Below are 18592 nucleotides of genomic sequence, written 5' to 3' on the forward strand. Positions count from 1 at the left end.
CTCTCAGACTGTCCTTATAGGAGAGGTGTTCCAGCCCTCTGGTCATTTTTGTGGCCTCCTCTGTCCCCTCTCCATCAGGTCCATGTCTTTCCTGTACTGAGGGCTCCAGAGCTGCATGCAGGACCCCAGGTGGGGTCTCACCAGAGCAGAGTATTTTATAAACAAATTTATTTGAGTTTTTTTGTTTAAAAGAATATATTAGACTGCTTTTTGTGAAGAAGGATAGAAAAGTTCATAGCTTCAGAAACTGCTAGCTGTGCTGGCTGGAACTGTGCAGATGAGTGTTGCTGAGAAAAGAAGTCATCTCATCTGTTTGCTGTTTTGCACACCCTTCTGTCAGTAATTCCCCTCACTCAAGAAGAATCATATTGTGTTTTCTCAAAGTTTATCTTCTCAAACATTTTCAGTAGTGGTTTGTAACTGCGGAGTTTTCATATGCACAGTTTTCTGTTATGATTTTATTAAATGTTATAATTGTGTCTGTTCTAGAAACTCTGATTTTAAGTCTCTCTTGTCTGTATCATAGCCTCTCCAGTGAATAATTTTTTTGTATTGTAGTGAAAATAAGTAGCAGCTGGAATATTAACTTTTTCTTTTTCACTTTTCCCCACAGCAGATTAATGTTCCATGGCACTAACTAGCTGTTATAGCTGTAATACAAAAAAAAAATGAAATCTTACATTGAGTTTTCTCACTATGTGTTCCCATGTCATTCAGTCTGAATGAACACAGCATAATAAGAAAACAGAGGATAGAACAGAGCTCTAATGACACTACGTAAATTCCTCACAAAAACTACCTCGAGTTATTTTTTAAAAGCTATTGTATAGGTGGAGTATTTCCCCTTTTTTATTTGGTATGAATAAAATGTACAATATGTTTGAATATTTTTGAGATTGAAAAGTCTGAACTTAATGCCCCAGGGCACAAAAGGCCAATATTGAATCTCTAAACCACTCTGTTTTTCAGATTAGTGTAGTTAAATTATTTGAGTAAATTAGTGTAATTTGGAGGGGAAATGGAATCCTGTGGAGACAAGCAAATGAAAACCCAACAGCCTGTAGGCTGAAGCATTCAGGGAGAACTTACCTAACACTCCTGTTTTCAGGTTTGATCTGTCAGAGGTATGAACCATCATCTGATTCCCATTAGGTCCATGGGATGGAGGTAGTGTGTGCTGTGAGGACTGTCCCTTGATGTTTTCTATTTGATGACCATCCTTCCTCATGCTGTTCACTTGAGGCTCTACCTCTCAATGGAATCTGATCCTCCAGATCAAAGCATTATGGCCAACTTCGACACAGCAGTGCAGTCTAGCAATGCAGCCAGTGATACACATTTCTTCCAGAAACTGTGCCTAGCATATCTCAGCCTCAGTAGAGCATGACTTTGCTCTTTAGAGGACTCTGGAGAAAAAACAATCCAGCTTTTTCCTGCAGCATCTATCTATCTATCAACCAACCAACCAGCTGAGCTGCAACAAGGGGCTGCCCTGTAGAGGTTATGAAGAACAGCTAGCAGTGGCATTCCAACCAGGCTCCCCACACACAGGTTGCTGTAAATGCCCAGATGTAGTAATGAGAAGAAAACACTCTCTTCTGAAATCTAGTACATGAAGAATCAAATGGGTCTTTTAACTTCATTTGAATATTACTTTAAAGATACAGTTTTCAACACCACCATCTTCTGGCTTGAACTTTACTCTTGTTCATGATTAAGCATTGTGTTGTTATTCTCAGAAGCTTGTAATTCCGTTTCAGTATGTAATATACCAAGTTATAATCAAGAGGCCATTTAAAATAGCACACGTCATGGAGAATAGATCTATTATTGTAGTTGTTATTAAACAAGACACCTTACGTTGCCTGTTCATTCAGTCAGAACCACCAAAACAGCAGCAGATCTCAAAAGGTGGATTCTCAGGAGTCCCACTTACTTAAGAAAGCCTGTAGGAACCACTAACCTATTCTAAAAAACACTACAACAAAGTTTGAAATTCATTATTGCACATGAAAGTAAGTAACTTAAAATGTATAGGGAAATTGCTATAGCTTAACCGTCATTAGATGACTAATATAAACTGTTACTCAAAAAGCATCTTTTCCTCTATTTGGGAAGTGTTTTAGAACAGTATTTTCATCCCATTAGTTCCCCTTTTCAAAATGGATAGTTTTGTATTTGGATGCAGGAATGAGAGTCCTTTGTCTACTCCAATCTCAAAATTTGAGTTTCATTACTGATACTGACAACTTCTAGATGCTCTGGGTTTTCTGCAAAGCTGGAGCAGTTAACCATTAAATAAACCTCTAAAATTTCCGTCTTTTTCAGTATTACTGCAGATATAATGAACTGCATTATGCTGCATATTTCAGAAGAGGCTGTGTCATAAGAGGCTGAGAGAATACATGGGCCATCTTTTAAACAAGGCAGCCATCATAATGGGTTTAATTTGGTTTTTAACAGCTGTGACTAGTTCAAAATTACTTTGCTGTGCTTAACTGCTGTCTTCATCACTACCCAAAAGCAGACCATCAATATGAGCATCTCCAAATGCATTTACATACTCAGCACCATAAATTTAAAACCATAGTTTACAATCATCAGTTACTTCAAACAAAAACCTAGGGTCTACTAAGTACCAAGGTATGGCAGGTGGTCATAGTTTCTCCCGAATTCTGTACAGAATAACTACATGCTAATGATTCCCATCATGTGATCTTTTTTTTTCCCCAAAAAGAATGCGTGGAAAGGATGCGCCTAAGACAGCTGGTTTACTCACTACATGTTTAAAATGACACTAATTTTGTACAGGCCTGGGCTTAACAAGTGGTTATTGAGTCCAGAAAATTGCTGGTTTATAGGTCATTGCTGAAATGGGGAAGCTACAAAAGATAATGTGCATTGCTGCTATAGTCCACCTAAGTCTTAAGTAAGGAAGATCGGGCAGCGTGACACAAATAGGGAGGTTAGAAGAAAAGACTGACTTAATACCAAAGATATTTCTTTCATTGGATTCAGTTACAGGAGGTAACATGTAATTCATGGAACATGTGTCTTAAGTGCAATTGGGAAGATAGATTGAAAGGTGTAATAGGCCGCTTTGAGATCTAGTATAGTTATGAACAAGAAAGGCAACTACTTAATGGAAAACATTTGGAAAACAAAATTGCCCACCTTTAAAGTGAAGTTTTTGCTCTGTTGTGTCTTCCTCTGGTGGACTTGATAACAGTTTCTGTTGAGCATCCAGCAAAGTTTAGTGCATAGCATTAGTATTTTTGAGGAGGATGCTTCCAAAACAGTTCAGGAATAATGAAACAATAGAGGCATTTTTGCATGTTTTGCAAAGAATGCAGTGCGTGATTTTAACAAAGCTAATGAAAGTAGACTATGTGATTGTAATATTCAATACTAGAGAAAGTTTAGTATGGAGAAAGACTAAGAAGAAATACATTGGTTCTGCTTGGCAGCAGTTATAAGTGCTGATGTCTTAGCATAAAATGTATGCTTGCAAGAGGAGTACTGTCATTCTGGGATATGTTTTGCTGCAAATATGGGCCAGTATTCCGTTCTAACATGAGTGAAAGGCATTGTTTCAGCTGCTGGTTCACTACCTGACACTTGAACGAGAGATGCTCAGCGGAAATAGGAACATATATTTTCTGAGACTTGCCGTTTAAGGGTGGGAGGGTAATAATTTCCTATTGGACTGGGCACTTCAGCCTCACAGGGTTACTTTGAAGAACTGCATCACTTCCCATTGTGATCATCCTCATTCCAGCAGCACTTGTGCATTCAACACATGGTTTCTGGTTATGATGTTATGAGGGTGGAATGATTGCATCTGTTCACATTTCATTTGTTTGTTGATGTGGCATTTATATTAAGTAGGAGTAATTTTTTTTTTCTGATTTTTTTTTTCTTGTGTCACCAGTGCACCTATTCCATTCTTCCATCGCTGTGCTCCTGTGAACATTTCCTGCTATGCCAAGTTTGCAGAGGCCCTGATCACCTTTGTCAGTGACAGTAGTGTCTTACACAGGCTGATTAGTGGAGTTATGACCAGCAAAGAGATTATAATGGGACTTTGCTTGTTATCACTAGGTAATTTTTTTTCTCATTACTAGCTATTTCTTAGTACTGCATTAGGAGATTGTTAACACCCTCTAACCACAATATGAGCGAAATCCATGTATGATAGCAAAGAGCCCTTAGAAAATGGTCCAGAATGCTTTTTTAAAATTTTATTTTACAGCTGGGTAACGTATTCAGAAGCAATATACACATGAATTCCTGTTTTTTCTCCTCCTCCACTGATTATGAGATAGATGATGTCTGGCTGTTGATTAGCCAGCATTAGTTTTGGTATAGTTAACAGAGCATCCCCATTCTCCTAATTTTTATTATAATATTGCCCTTTCCAATTTGTAATATTCATTTTTTGCCAATCCAAGTCCAAATAAACCTTTTCCAAATAAAAAGGACAGGGTGAGAAATGCACAATAGCACCCTCTTCTAGAATGTAGGGCTTTTAGTTTGTTTCACTTCACATAATTGTGCAGGCAAAACCAGAAACTTAGGTGCCCATTTGCTGTATTGTATGTTAACCCCTTCTTCCACTTAAAAACTTCAGGCCTTTGAAAATCTCAGCCTGTCTGAAGAGTTGGAAATTCCCAGCAGTACAGAGGTGCTGAATCATTTCTACAGCTATGTCTTTGGCCTATAGAGAGACACATTGCACTAGACTGAAGTGCTGTTTTAACAAAGTCTTGTGAATAAAGGTGGAATGCTACTTACCCACATAAATTACTTTCCTAATGAATCTATTTTACTCCTACAAAGTATAAAATCTGAAATCCTAAAATAGGAGGCTCTAGATACCAGCCAAGTGTATGAGGAGTGTGGATTTAGAAAGAAACACTGTGAATCTGTAGCAGATAAAGAAGTCCTTTGTTTTCAGTTGGCCATTGTGGTGATCTTTTTTTTTTTTTTTAAGAGGATGCTTTAAAAAAAAAAGGAGCATTTAGTATATTTTCAGCTGTAACTGGAAACCTGTTTATTCTTCTATCTTGACAGTTGCAGTATTTGATAATAATGGTAGAAAGACTGTTCTGAATCTGAAACCTAGTGGCTGATTAGCAGTGCTACTGTTCAGTTAGAGTCGGAGGTTAGTGCAGAGTTTTACATGCAGTTAATTTAAAAGTATTTTTCATACATTCATAGTTAAAGAGCATTTATTTACTTTTAAAGAGTGGGTAAGATTGTGTGATTCAGAAAGGCAGGTTCCAGTGTCTTTCATATAACTGCTGCACACTAATAAGTATATGTAAAAATATGTGCGTGCACTTAGACGCACCACTTACTAAATCTCAGTTGGCCGAGATCATATCTAGCTTTTAACATGCGGTTCCTGAATGGCAGTGTAACTATAAGAACAAAGCTTGCTAAAGAACTCATTTTGAATGTTGACAATGGAGTAGTAATTTTTTTTATTTTATATTGGCATGACATTTTGGAATACACAGCTGTCACATTATCTGCACTTGTTTGACAAGTGTATTTGAGTGCAAATTCTGCTCTAGTCCTCAGTAGGTGTGCTTATGTTACCAGACTCGGAGTACAATCATGTCTTGCTGTCTGTTTTGTCATTGTCTAAATACATCTCTGTCTGCATGTACGCATTGTCTTGTATTTAATGTACCATTTAAATGTATTTATGTTCACCTTATTTTAATCAACAGTATCAAAGCAGAAGTTGTACCTAATTTCCTTCACTGTCTGTGCAGCAGTTTGTAAGCCTCAGAAAATAAATCTGTCTAAAAATTCTGTTGGAAGGCAGTTATCTTAGTGCAGTGGGAGAAATTGGAAGGCTATTTCTACTTGAAATAATTGCTCTACTTATTTTGTCTCTTTTGCAGTGTTGTCCATGATTTTGATGGTTATAATCAGGTACATTTCAAGAGTACTTGTCTGGATTTTGACAATTCTTGTCATTCTGGGATCACTTGGTAAGTCTTGTTTGTCTCCCAGGTTCTGAGTGCCCAGTTCTAATCTTTGTGTTCTGTGTCCTCAGACCAGCTGCATCCTGCACAGATCTTAAAACATGCATTTCCCTTCAGCTTTTCCTTTGAGTGTATCTCACTACAGCCCACATAAGCAATACAGGATATTCCTCACGGGACTTGTAGCACATCCCCAAATGTTGCCTGCTTCTTAACCTGCTTTCCAAACATGTCAGCAAGGCAGCTAGTCTGGGTATGTCTGGCATACCCACCTGCTGGGCATATCAAGCATGCAGGAATCAAAGGGCAACTGTTGTTTATGCAGCCTCAGGGGACCTTAGGATGTAGATGTGTTCATATAACCCTGACATGTTCCTCAGCCCCTTCAGTCCTCTGAGTAGCTCTGTAGATGTATCTAAGATCTCTTCTTGAGGAGAGGAAGCACAGGTGCTTTTCTGGGTATTTCTAATCAAATTCTTGTATTTCCACTTAACTCAGGAAGCCCTGCGTGACCTAGATTATCTATGAAATGCAACAAGCCATGCTGTCTTTGGAATGCCCAAAGATTGTCTCATCCAAAATTAGGTAGCTTCCATGAAAATAGCTTTGTTTTATCACATTAACTTTTGCATTTGTAAAACTAAAGTTTTCTGTTATTGATACTCAGTGACTAAGCCAAAATGTATGGGCAGATGACTGTAGAGAAGGAAGAAAAATAGAATTATCAAATTAGGAAGCACTAGCAATTTAAGTCTTATAATTCCTGACTGAAAGGGGTGGAAGAAAAATCAGCAGACCATCTATGTTCTTTTAGGATCACTTGTTTTTTCTGCTTATTGATCTCAGGATCTGTGATCATAGAAAAGGAAAAAAAAATTTTTTTTCATTTCTATTCTCTTTGGAAGCTGAGCAGCTATGTTGAGTGAAAGAACTGAATGACTTATTTTATTGCCATCTGTTATTATGTTCTAAAAATACCGCATCCATTACACAGACTGAATAAGAACATGTCATTTGTGATACATGCTGCTTATTCTGTATTCACTGTTTGTTTAAGAGATGCCAAAAGAGCATCCTCCATTTTTAGACCTGAATGGAGTACCTTCAACAAAGTCTTGTGATCTCTAGATAAGCTTGGGCATCTGATTCAGAAATAACAACAGAACAGAGAAGGGTACCCAAAAGAGGAAAAAAAAAATTGTATCAGAGGGGAGAGGTTATCTCCCTAAGGGTCTGGAGTCCTGTATTTAAGAAATGTTGCACCTGGGAAAGGTAGCTAGAATAGGACAATGTTATTCCATACATAATGCTAGGATTTTGTAACAGAGGTTAGAAGAAACTACCTCACATTATATTTGCCTCCTTTTGTTCCTCTTGTTACTTTACATCCTAATCCAAAGGTTCTTCTGTGTTTCGCTTCCTAAATTCTTACTCCCTACCTTACTACACACATATATACATACATACATCCTACCTTATAACTCCTTTCTTCTTTTCGTTCCTCTATTGCTTGTCTGGTGGGAGTTGTGATCTTCATTGTTGGGCTCCCATGAACTAGCCCTTTCATGCACTTCACCCTAAAACACAGAGTCAAAGAGCTGCAAGTCTCTTAAGGGGTCATAGTGGGGTGAGACTGTGAAAAGAGTAAATCCATTTGAGAAGAGGGCAACAAAGGAGAGCTATGCACTTCTGCCTTCTCAGAAGTTCCTGTTGGGTTAAGCATCAGTGCCCTTGAGTATTCTGTACTAGACTAGATGTAAAAAGAAGAAGCTGTTTCATTTCTGTGTTACTAGGTAGTATGACTGTGTCACATAGAAGGAGCATCTTTCATTTATCCTTTTTATTTTTTCTCTAAAACATAGGTGGTACAGGAGTCTTGTGGTGGCTATATGCTAAGCAACGAATATCTGCCAGTGCTGTTGAGACTCAAATAGCCAAAGACAATCTTCAGGCTCTCCTGATTTATGCCATTTCAGCTACGGTCTTCACGGTATGCTTTGCTAATGACAGTGTTATTTTCTTGTTCTGTCATCCTGGTGGTCTCTATTTTTTAATTCAGGTGAAAAGTTTATATTGCACACATTTTTGAAGAGTTTTGTTTCTACTGCAAGCTATGTTGCAGTGGTTTTTGGTGTGTGTATACTTCCAGGCATTGTTCCCTAATATCGGATTTTGAGTCAGGAGAGAGAGTTCCTAACCCTGCAGCTACTATTGTCTACTGTAAAATGTCCACCGGGACTTCCAAGAATAGGTACAAGATTGGTCTCCCAGTCCAGTTTCACTTAGGAGATTTTTATTAGGTTCCCAGTTCAGACGTACTTAGTCATTTCAGTTTATTTCGAAGTCCTTAGACCATTCCTACTTCTGAAATTGGTTGTTCCCAAATTTTTTCCATTTACAGAAGGATCATTGTTAACTGAAACACTAACACTGACTGCTAAACAAATTTATCTTCTTTAGGCCTTGCTATTTGTTTCAGAGTCACTGACTTTACTACCAAAAATTGACAATGTTTGACTAACATATATGACAAGATCATCACACCATGCTCAAATATAAATTTTAAATTGTGTTATTTGCTAAATCTTTCTGATTTCACTGGTTTTTAAAACATAATTGAGGATAGATTCTGGTCTAATCTTGTCAGCCTGAGGCTGATGATGATTCCAAATATACAATCATGAGATTGGAATTCTCCAAATGTATAATTTTGAAAATAATATATCACTAGAAGAAGCTGATAGGGGTTTTATGTTTTGATCTTGTGATCTTACAGATAAAGCATGTGCTAATTTCCTGTGCCTGAATATCTTAGCTGTGCAAAATGGTAGCATGCTTATTTTTGAATTCTCTAAAATGTTATTTGGAAACTTCTCCCTCTAGGTTATCTTGTTCCTAATAATGTTAATTATGCGCAAACGAGTAGCTCTCACTATTGCCTTGTTCCATGTGGCTGGCAAGGTCTTCATTCACCTGCCACTGCTAGTCTTCCAGCCATTTTGGACATTCTTTGTGCTTATCCTCTTCTGGACATACTGGATCACAGTCCTGCTTTTCCTTGGTACTACAGGTAAGCAGCTAGCAGGCTTATTTTAAATAAATTCCGTTTGATTTTTTTATGGTTTCAGGCAGAATTGGTTAAAAAGCATGTGGGAACCCTTAGGAAAAAAAACCAAAACCAAACAAAACACACCTCATACTGTCATATTGTGCTTCTGTTCTTGTCTGCTTCTGTGACTTCAAAACACTTGTTTTAAGAAAGTTGTTGTGCCTTTGAGTTTGCATTCCCAGTATGTTACTTTGTGTCTTAGGCCAGCTTTTTGACGTGATGCAAGTTGTCATGTTGCAAACCACAAGAATCCATAATAAGGCTGCTATCACAATTTTTCAAGTAATCCCCTCTAATTTTACACGAATGAGTTAAAAGCATCCTAATCTTGCATCTAATCTCATAAAGTATTCTATAGTAGCCAATACTCACACAGATGAAGACACAGTAATGAAAGGGCTGTTGCACACAATTACTATCTCCCAAAATGTAAATATACTGGAACTAATTCTCAGTTGTTCACAACTTAGGTGTCCAGTATTATTCCAGCACTTTTCAAGTTTATTAGGGAAATTTTTCTGCTGTTTGTACACTGTCTTCTGAGAGCAGCCAATGTATTCTCAATTTCTTCCTGCTGTGACGAGCGTAAAAGATGAGAGCTTTGTTTGTATTCAGAGTCTGATAAGAGCTTCTAGAGTTAGTTAATTCTATAGGTCCAAATCTTAGTTACTTCAGCAGAGAAACCTAGCAACTGCTTTTTAAAATGGGAGATGTCTGTGTTATTTTGGAGGAAGTTGTAGGCAATAGAGACCATCATTCATTATTAAACCTTAGAATTCTGAAATTTATTGTCTCCTGCCGATCCAAAAGTAGCAGTGTTTCAGGTCACAAAGCTATTTCAGGGTAATACAAGATAAGTATTTTTTATTTCATAGCCTGGATTCTTAGCGAGGAATGGAGGTAATAGAATTCATGTGCTCTTGTTCTCTTTACTGCTGAAGTTTTTAGTTTTCATTACATGCTGTGCTACGTGCAGAAAATGTTCGCCTCTGAAAGTTCACTTGGTGAGTTAAAGACCACTGCACAGGGACTAAATTTGTAGCAGAATTTAGGCTGATATTATGTTTTACTGACAGAGCTTTTCGATTGGCATTGATTCTGCAAAGACTAGTTTAGGCTTTTAGCTGTGAATGCAGTCACTATCTTCACTGATACCAGTTAAGAAAAATCTTTGTGCAATACAACCAGACCTTTTCAATCCAAATCAGGAGAACTGGAAAAGTGTACATTATCTGTGTATGAGCAGAAGCCTACACTTATAAAGAGCTGTTCACTAAAACCAAAATTATTTCAATAGTTCAATTTATTCACAAGAAAATACTAATTTTCTATATAAGCACAAAAACATAGCTAAGAAGGTAGAGAAGGTGTGGTCAATGCTAAGGCAAAGCAGTGGTTTTCAAGGTAAGCATTTTATACAGGTGATGTTACTTTCAGTATGTTTCTGAATCCCATCAGCTGTTCAAATAACTGTTGTATAAGATGAAACACCTCAGTGTGGGTTAATACATTGAAATAGAGCTTAGGATAAGAGGATTCTGACATGTGCTGTCGGTCTCAATACCTGATATCGCTATGCAGATTAGACAAAGAGTCAATGGATTTCTGAATATATGAAATCATATGTTTAGAATCTCTGAAGTTGCTCCTTATATCTGTAAATACCTTCAAGCTACAATTATTGTTGAAATACATGCACAAACACCAGAAGGAAAACAAAAGTGGTTGTTAATGTTGACATCTAGAGCTAGGGAGCTATGAAGTTCAGTATTGATTCTCACTGTATTAATAATATCAACAGAGCGGCAGACTGAAATTAAGAATAATTGAAGCTTGCTTCTATTATGTTTAATAAGAGAATGTTTAAAACAATTTTTACTTCTGGATGATGGTTAGTTTTGGAAGTTTTTACCATGTGGCTAAAAATTTAAAGAGGTGTTGTGAGATTTTGAGAGTATGCTCAGAATATTTTTGTTAGCACTTTTTTCAAATGCCATTATACTGATTGTCTCAAAAGCTGTATCTTTCTTATGAACAGTCTTCCTAAACATGACATTTAGAATTGTCAGTAGAAGCTAGAGGTGTTCTGCTGTGGACAGATACGAGCTGTTAATACCATATGCTTCCGTCTGAGTTGATGTAAGCACTGTTTCCTTTTTTCACCCTCTTTTATTTCTAGGTAGTCCTGTCCCAAATGAAGAAGGATTTGTTGAATTTCGGATGGTAGGTCCTTTGAAATACATGTGGTGGTACCATGTAGTGGGACTCATCTGGATCAGCGAGTTTATTCTAGGCTGTCAGCAGATGACAGTAGCAGGGGCTGTTGTGACATACTATTTTACAAGGTAAGGACACCTTCAACAGCTCTACTGTAAGTGGCCTAGAAATGGAATTAGCGGAAATAATGAGAGACAGAGCTTTTGGGGAGAATACTTGCTTCCGTCCTCAAAGCTGGAGAGCAGCTGAATTGTATTGATTCTTAAATCACGTAAAGTCCTAATATAATCTGGTTTGCTGGTTATATATGGTGTTCTTGATATTTAGGACTTGAAATCTTGTTTGCCTTGTAACTGGTGCACATTGTACGAACATGGATGGTTGTTCACAGAGCAGGATGCACCTGGAAGGTCATCTGTGATGCTAATAATTAATGCTGGCAAGCTCAGTAGGGATTAAAAAATTGAAAGCAATTGATTATTATTTTGATAGCAAGACAATGCCTTTTACATTATTTACAGAGCTTTATTTATCTTTCTTACACAAGATTACTTAAGGTCTTCTTAGATTCATCATTTACATAATAGATTCTTACAAGATTGTGTACAAATAAAAAGTGATATAAAATATATGTGCATTAAAGCTTCATATTTCATTGCTATATTTGTGTACTAAATTGTGTATCAGGGCATACGTTATGCTGGCTATTTTGCATCTATATGCTAGCTGTTCAAGAAGACAATATTAATTATTAAACAATGGTTTTACCAGCCTTCACACACAAGAATTTTGCTTCACAGAGGTAAGCAACTGATTTCTCACAGCACCAAGCCTGACAGTGTTCAAGAAGAGACCGGACAACACCCTCAGACATGTGGTGTGAACTGTGGAGTTGTCGTGTGCAGGGACAGGAGTTGGACTTGATGGTCCTCGTGGGTCCCTTCCAACTCAGGACATTCTACAATTTCAGAATCGCGAAACTAGCTTTGGGGTTTTAATCTCTAGTATTTTAAAACTTTTCTGAAGTTAAGATTGCTTAAAATTTACCTCAAGTAAGTGAAAACTAATGTTATTATTTTAGCTATTTAGGTCCCGTTTTTTTCAGGGAAAAAAGTGGTAGCAGATGCTTGTTAGTATTTTGTGAGAATAAATGATACTTCAGTGATCTGAAGTAGTATGTTTTGGTATGTAGAGCAGAACTATGGCAATGTTTTTGGTAAGGAAAAGAAGCAAGTACACTAATACCTGTTTTGTAAAAGCATAGTTTAATGAAGCTTCTCCACATGTTGACCTAGATCTAGTAGCTCAGGATACCTTTCTTAAAACAAACAAACAAAAAACAACAACAAAAACAAAAAAAAATATGCAAAAACCCCACGAACAAAAAACAAACAAACCAAACCACTAAACCCCAAACCCACCACATAATTGTTCAGGAACTTGATAAGTAATTTTATTTCCGATGTCCTCAAAGTCTTTTCCAAACAATATAAATACAACTCCTCTGGATAAAGAGCAGCATGTGTAGAGGATGTTGACAAGATATTTAGCAATGGTGGTTTACTTAAGAAAGGAAAACCAAGAGGTTGGAGTGATGCTATCCCCAAGAAAAAAACCATTAGTATCCTAAATACACGTCGTTCAGCTAGTGTTTTTTGGTCTGTGTTTTTTAGAGTTTCATATGAAGAACATTGCTGGATACCACTAGAAATTGTTATATACAATCACACTCTATTCTTGCCATGTGCTCTTAAGAGTCTATTCTTTAAAAAAAATGAGTTTTTCAGTAAGGTGTGCAAATATTTTTCAAGTATGTGATTCAGATCATAATTTTTTAACTGGTTTTTCTTTTTAATTGACTGTTATCTGAATTACATTTGACCTTATCTGCCCTAGTCTTTAAAACAATATCAAAGGCAAGGAATTAATTTCACAGAATCACAGAATCACAGAATGTTAGGGATTGGAAGGGACCTCGAAAGATCATCTAGTCCAATCCCCCTGCCGGAGCAGGAACACCTAGGTGAGGTTACACAGGAAGGCGTCCAGGCGGGTTTTGAATGTCTCCAGAGAAGGAGAATCCACAACCTCCCTGGGCAGCCTGTTCCAGTGTTCCATCACCCTCACTGAGAAGAAGTTTCTTCTCAAATTTAGAGTGGAACCTCTTGTGTTCCAGCTTGAACCCATTACCCCTTGTCTTACTGTTGGTTGTCACCGAGAAGAGCCTGGCTCCATCCTCGTGACACCCACCCTTTATATATTTATAAACATTGATGAGGTCACCCCTCAGTCTCCTCTTCTCCAAGCTAAAGAGACCCAGCTCCCTCAGCCTTCCCTCATAAGGGAGATGCTCCACTCCCTTAATCATCTTTGTGGCCCTGCACTGGACCCTCTCCAGCAGTTCCCTGTCCTTCTTGAACTGAGGGGCCCAGAACTGGACAAAATATTCCAGATGAGGTCTCCCCAGGGCAGAGTAGAGGGGAAGGAGAACCTCTCTTGACCTACTAACCACCCCCCTTCTAATACACCCCAGGATGCCATTGGCCTTCCTGGCCACAAGGGCACAGTGCTGGCTCATGGTCATCCTGCTGTCCACCAGGACCCCCAGGTCCCTTTCCCCTACACTGCTCTCTAATAGGTCATTCCCCAACCTGTACTGGAACCTGGGGTTGTTCCTGCCCAGATGCAAGACTCTACATTTTCCCTTGTTCATTAAATTTTTCCTGCCCAACTCTCTAGCCTGTCCAGATCTCGCTGGATGGCAGCACAGCCCTCTGGCGTGTCAGCCACTCCTCCCAGCTTGGTGTCATCAGCAAACTTGCTGATAGTGCACTCAATTCCCTCATCCAAGTCATTGATGAATATATTGAATAGTATTGGTCCCAGAACTGACCCTTGAGGCACTCCACTAGATACAGGCCTCCAACCAGACTCTGCCCCATTGACCATGACTCTCTGGCTTCTCTCCTTCAGCCAGTTTGCAGTCCACCTCACTACCCGATCATCCAGTCCACACTTCCTCAGTTTTGCCGTGAGGATGCTGTGGGAGACTGTGTCAAATGCTTTGCTGAAGTCAAGGTAGACCACATCCACTGCTCTGCCATCATCAATCCACCTTGTTACGTCTTCATAAAAGGCTATGAGGTTGGTCAAACACGACTTCCCCTTGGTGAAGCCATGTTGACTGTCCTTGATGACCCTTTTATCCTTGATATGTCTTAAGATGGCACCAAGGATAAGTTGTTCCATCACTTTCCCAGGGATGGAGGTGAGGCTGACCGGTCTATAGTTGCCCAGGTCCTCCTTCTTGCCCTTTTTGAAGACCGGAGTGACATTTGCTTTCCTCCAGTCCTCAGGCACCTCTCCCGTTTCCCAAGACTTGGCAAAGATGATGGAGAGTGGTCCAGCAATGACTTCAGCCATCTCCCTCAGCACCCGCGGGTGCATCCCATCTGGACCCATGGATTTATGGATGTCCAGATTGCTTAACTGGTCCCTAACCCAGTCCTCATCAACTGAGGCAAACTCCTCCATTGCCCTGCCTTCCTCTGGGGCCTCAGGGGTACGGGGCTCCTCAGGACAGCCTCCGGCAGAGTAGACAGAGACAAAGAAGGCATTCAGTAACTCTGCCTTCTCTGTATGTTCTGTCACCAGGGCACCCACCCCATTCATCAGGGGGCCTACATTGCCTCTGGTGTTAGTTTTATCTGCCATGTATTTGAAGAAGCTCTTCCTGTTGTCCTTGACCCCTCTCGCCAGGTTTGACTCTAAGGAGGCCTTAGCTTTCCTAGTTGCCTCCCTACATCCTCTGACAACAGCCTTATATTCTTCCCAAGTGGCCAGCCCCTCCTTCCATGATTTGTAAACCCTCCTCTTCCACTTGAGTTTGCCCAGCAGTTCCCTGTTTAACCACGCAGGTCTCCTGGCTCCCCTCCTTGACTTCCTGCGCGTCGGGGTTTATTTTTTACTGTGCTGACAGAAATTCTGTCAGCTGACAGAAATTCTGTTATTATATTAGTGACGAAGCCCTCCAGTATACAAATGAAATGCATCTATGAAGTTATTACAGGATGTTACAGGGATGTAATCTTGTGAATTAATTAAACTAGATTGAATAAAGAACCAGGAAAAAACAGAGGAGAGAGTATAACTTTGCATTGAAATAGATAGCTTAGCAATATGTATGCTTCATCTGTAAGTTGATGTATTTTCTATCACCTGAGGGTGAATGACTTTTCTTTTAACTGTACCCATTTCTAATCTGAAAAGTGACTTAGTAAGAAAGTAAGGGCATTAATTTGGACTTCCCTATTATTTTGCATATTAGCAGCTTTCCACAGCAAATGAGATGAAGTTTATATAGATTCACTATTCATTCACCTTAGCCAGATGGATTCCTTTCAGCTCAGGCAGTAAGAGACCTCAAGGTGTTCTGCATTACGGATTCTACCCTCAGTTATATTTACCTCGGAAGGAGGAAGTGGTTGGATTACCTGTGTCTACAGCTCAGATCATTTATGTGACTGTGCCCAAAGGGGAACAGTATTTGGCTTCCACCACCTGAGCTCTGAAAGTTAACTGGAAAAAAATACAGAGTAAACCTATTATAATCATTAACATCTCAGGATTAAGTTATGCAGATGTTAGTTTCATTGAATGAAGACTTTACTTTTTATCTTTTTTGAATGAAACTCATGTGAAGGTAACTTTCAAGCTGGGGGATAGTTTATGTTTGGAATGTTAGCACTTGTTCCTTTAATATGCTTATTATTATGTTCATATCTCTAATAAAGAAGAGCCATTTTTAGAATGTTGAATAGAGCTATTCTTTGGGAGAGAAATAGGAGTGTCTTCCTTGGTAAGAAATAGAAATAAAAATTTAAAGAGGGAATTGGTTCAAAACTGTGAAAGTGAGTATTTGTCTGACAGATATATATATATGTAGAGATATATCTGATAGATGAAAATATTCTAGCCATAGTGCAATAAAATAGCTTGTTTTAAGGCTTGATATTTTGTTCCTTGAGGATATAATAGCTCAATCAGAAATGCAAAACGTCTGACAAAATAATTTACCTAATAAATAAAAACAGTAGCTTTGTTTCTCAGTTTTTTTGAATGTTTTGTATTGCAGACCATCAAATGCCGTTGCGACATACTCATTCCTTGTCCTATTGCTATTACTGTATTAGAGCCAAAACTGTGACTTGCACATAGACAGTCAGCGTGGAGTGAAAAATATGCCCTGAAAGCTAGTATAAGGATAATACATTCCTTTTGCACATTTTTAATTGAGAATTTGTAGTAGATATTACAAACATACTGATCATTCTACTTTATTCTTTTTCTCTTTTCAACAGGGAGAAAAGGAATCTGCCATTTACTCCTATTCTGGCATCTGTTAATCGCCTTGTTTGTTACCACCTAGGAACAGTAGCAAAGGGGTCTTTCATTATCACACTAGTGAAGATACCACGAATGATTCTTATGTATATTCATACACAACTTAAAGGAAAAGTAAGAGAAATAGATTCCATTTTCTTACTGAAACTCAAGGCCTGACGTACATACAACTAATTTGACGTGATCTGTGTGAGAGGGTCAAAGTCTTGTTTTGAAATATTTGGTCTGGACTATGGGACTATGGGGAACTGCTTAATTTACCAACTGAGTATCAGTTACTGAAACAAAGGAATATTGTTTTCTTCAGATCTGTTGGTTTTATTCTATCTATCTTTTCCCACATTTTTGTTTTCCTAGGAAAATGCTTGTGCTCGCTGTATGCTTAAAGCCTGCATCTGCTGCCTTTGGTGTCTAGAAAAGTGCCTGACCTACTTAAATCAGGTAAGATTTTTGATTTTCGAGTTTTATGTAAAGGCCGATAAAATATATATACATCCCCAGAATGCAGTCTAAGGTTGACACATGTGTATTGTATTTTGGAACTGAACTTGAATAACAGTACTTGAGTCTTGTCTCCATTACTGAAATTACACTGCAAAACACATCAGTCTTTGCTTACATTGCAAAGGTGAAAAATAGCCAGTATTCATCTTTGTGAAAATGGTATCTCAACTTTTTAACCATATGTTTAGCGGCCGGAGATGTTCCCTCTTGTGTCCACTCTGTCAAGCTACATCTCAGTTTCAAAATATGTATTCTGTAAAAAGAGAGTGAAGCTTTTCTAGGTCTAATATTTAAGGTTCACACAATTGAAAAACTGTACGTAACATCAAATCGTCGTCATCATCTACTAGTGGAACAAGAGTTGCAAGTTGTGACATTCTAGCTGGTCAGATCCCTTTGTAAAAGGGGCTTTATTGACCTGTGGTTCCACCTCTGTTAAGTACATCTAATAAATAACCCTATAGTATCTTTTCCACTGTTGTTCTTTTTTTTTTATTGCTTTTGGAAATACAGAAAGTAAAATCAGAAGAAAGCATTTAGAAAACCTCAGTGTAATCCTTGAAAATTGTCCTGGCTAACCTTGAATGCAGTCTAGTGAAGTATTTAGAAATTATCTTCGTGGACTGATATGACTCAAACTCTTATATATTTCCAGAATATTTTTCCTAACTATTTAATTGCTGTAGTTATGCCACTGCTCATCTCCTGCAAAGAAATTGTAAATTCTGTTTAGTTAGTCTTTTGGAATAAACTTGTTAAGGCATAAATGATGAGCAAGGAAGGAGAAGAATAGTAATTCTCTACTCTCTGTAATCCTCTGTCAGCTGGTACATACTGTTGATTCAACAACTCTCAAGGGAATCTTTGTTCATTAACATAATGACTTATGTGACTTAGTCAGAAGCCATATTTTCCCCCTCTCCTTCCCCCTCCATGTCTGAAATACCTGATCATCTTATGAGTAAATCTTCAATCTCCTTTTTGCAGAATGCGTATACAGCCACAGCTATCAACAGCACCAACTTCTGCACCTCAGCAAAGGATGCCTTTGTTATTCTAGTGGAAAATGCTTTGCGGGTGGCTGCCATAAACACAGTTGGGGATTTTATGCTGTTTCTAGGAAAGGTATGTCTGCTGTACACAGTTGTTATGGACCTACATAGTAGCAACCTTTCCTTAGCAAGGGCTTGCACCTCAAATAGGAAAAGCCTTAAAATTCCTGTTTCTTATTATATACTTTATCACATCTAGCTGCATCATATCAGGAAAGGACTGTCCAGGATAGAAAGGATAAACAGATGATCCCCTTACATTAGGTAAAAGTGATTAGAAAGGAATAGCTGAAGATGACACCTTTTGC

At 38.3% G+C, this 18592-nt stretch overlaps 1 protein-coding gene across 2 annotated transcripts in view; it reads left to right on the forward strand.

Moving 5' to 3' along the window:
- The window catches only part of SLC44A1 (solute carrier family 44 member 1), a 74058-nt gene that overhangs the window by 43409 nt on the left and 12057 nt on the right, over positions 1 to 18592 (forward strand). For both annotated transcript variants that reach the window (XM_065656231.1, XM_065656232.1), the window contains exons 6-13: positions 3932 to 4101; positions 5916 to 6005; positions 7862 to 7989; positions 8883 to 9069; positions 11288 to 11453; positions 16686 to 16842; positions 17086 to 17169; positions 18220 to 18357. In XM_065656231.1, coding sequence (XP_065512303.1) covers positions 3932 to 4101; positions 5916 to 6005; positions 7862 to 7989; positions 8883 to 9069; positions 11288 to 11453; positions 16686 to 16842; positions 17086 to 17169; positions 18220 to 18357 — 1120 coding nt within the window. The remainder of the gene's footprint in view (positions 1 to 3931; positions 4102 to 5915; positions 6006 to 7861; positions 7990 to 8882; positions 9070 to 11287; positions 11454 to 16685; positions 16843 to 17085; positions 17170 to 18219; positions 18358 to 18592) is intronic.

The sequence above is a fragment of the Caloenas nicobarica genome, chromosome Z (genome assembly GCF_036013445.1).
Source record: "Caloenas nicobarica isolate bCalNic1 chromosome Z, bCalNic1.hap1, whole genome shotgun sequence".
Lineage (NCBI taxonomy): Eukaryota > Metazoa > Chordata > Aves > Columbiformes > Columbidae > Caloenas > Caloenas nicobarica.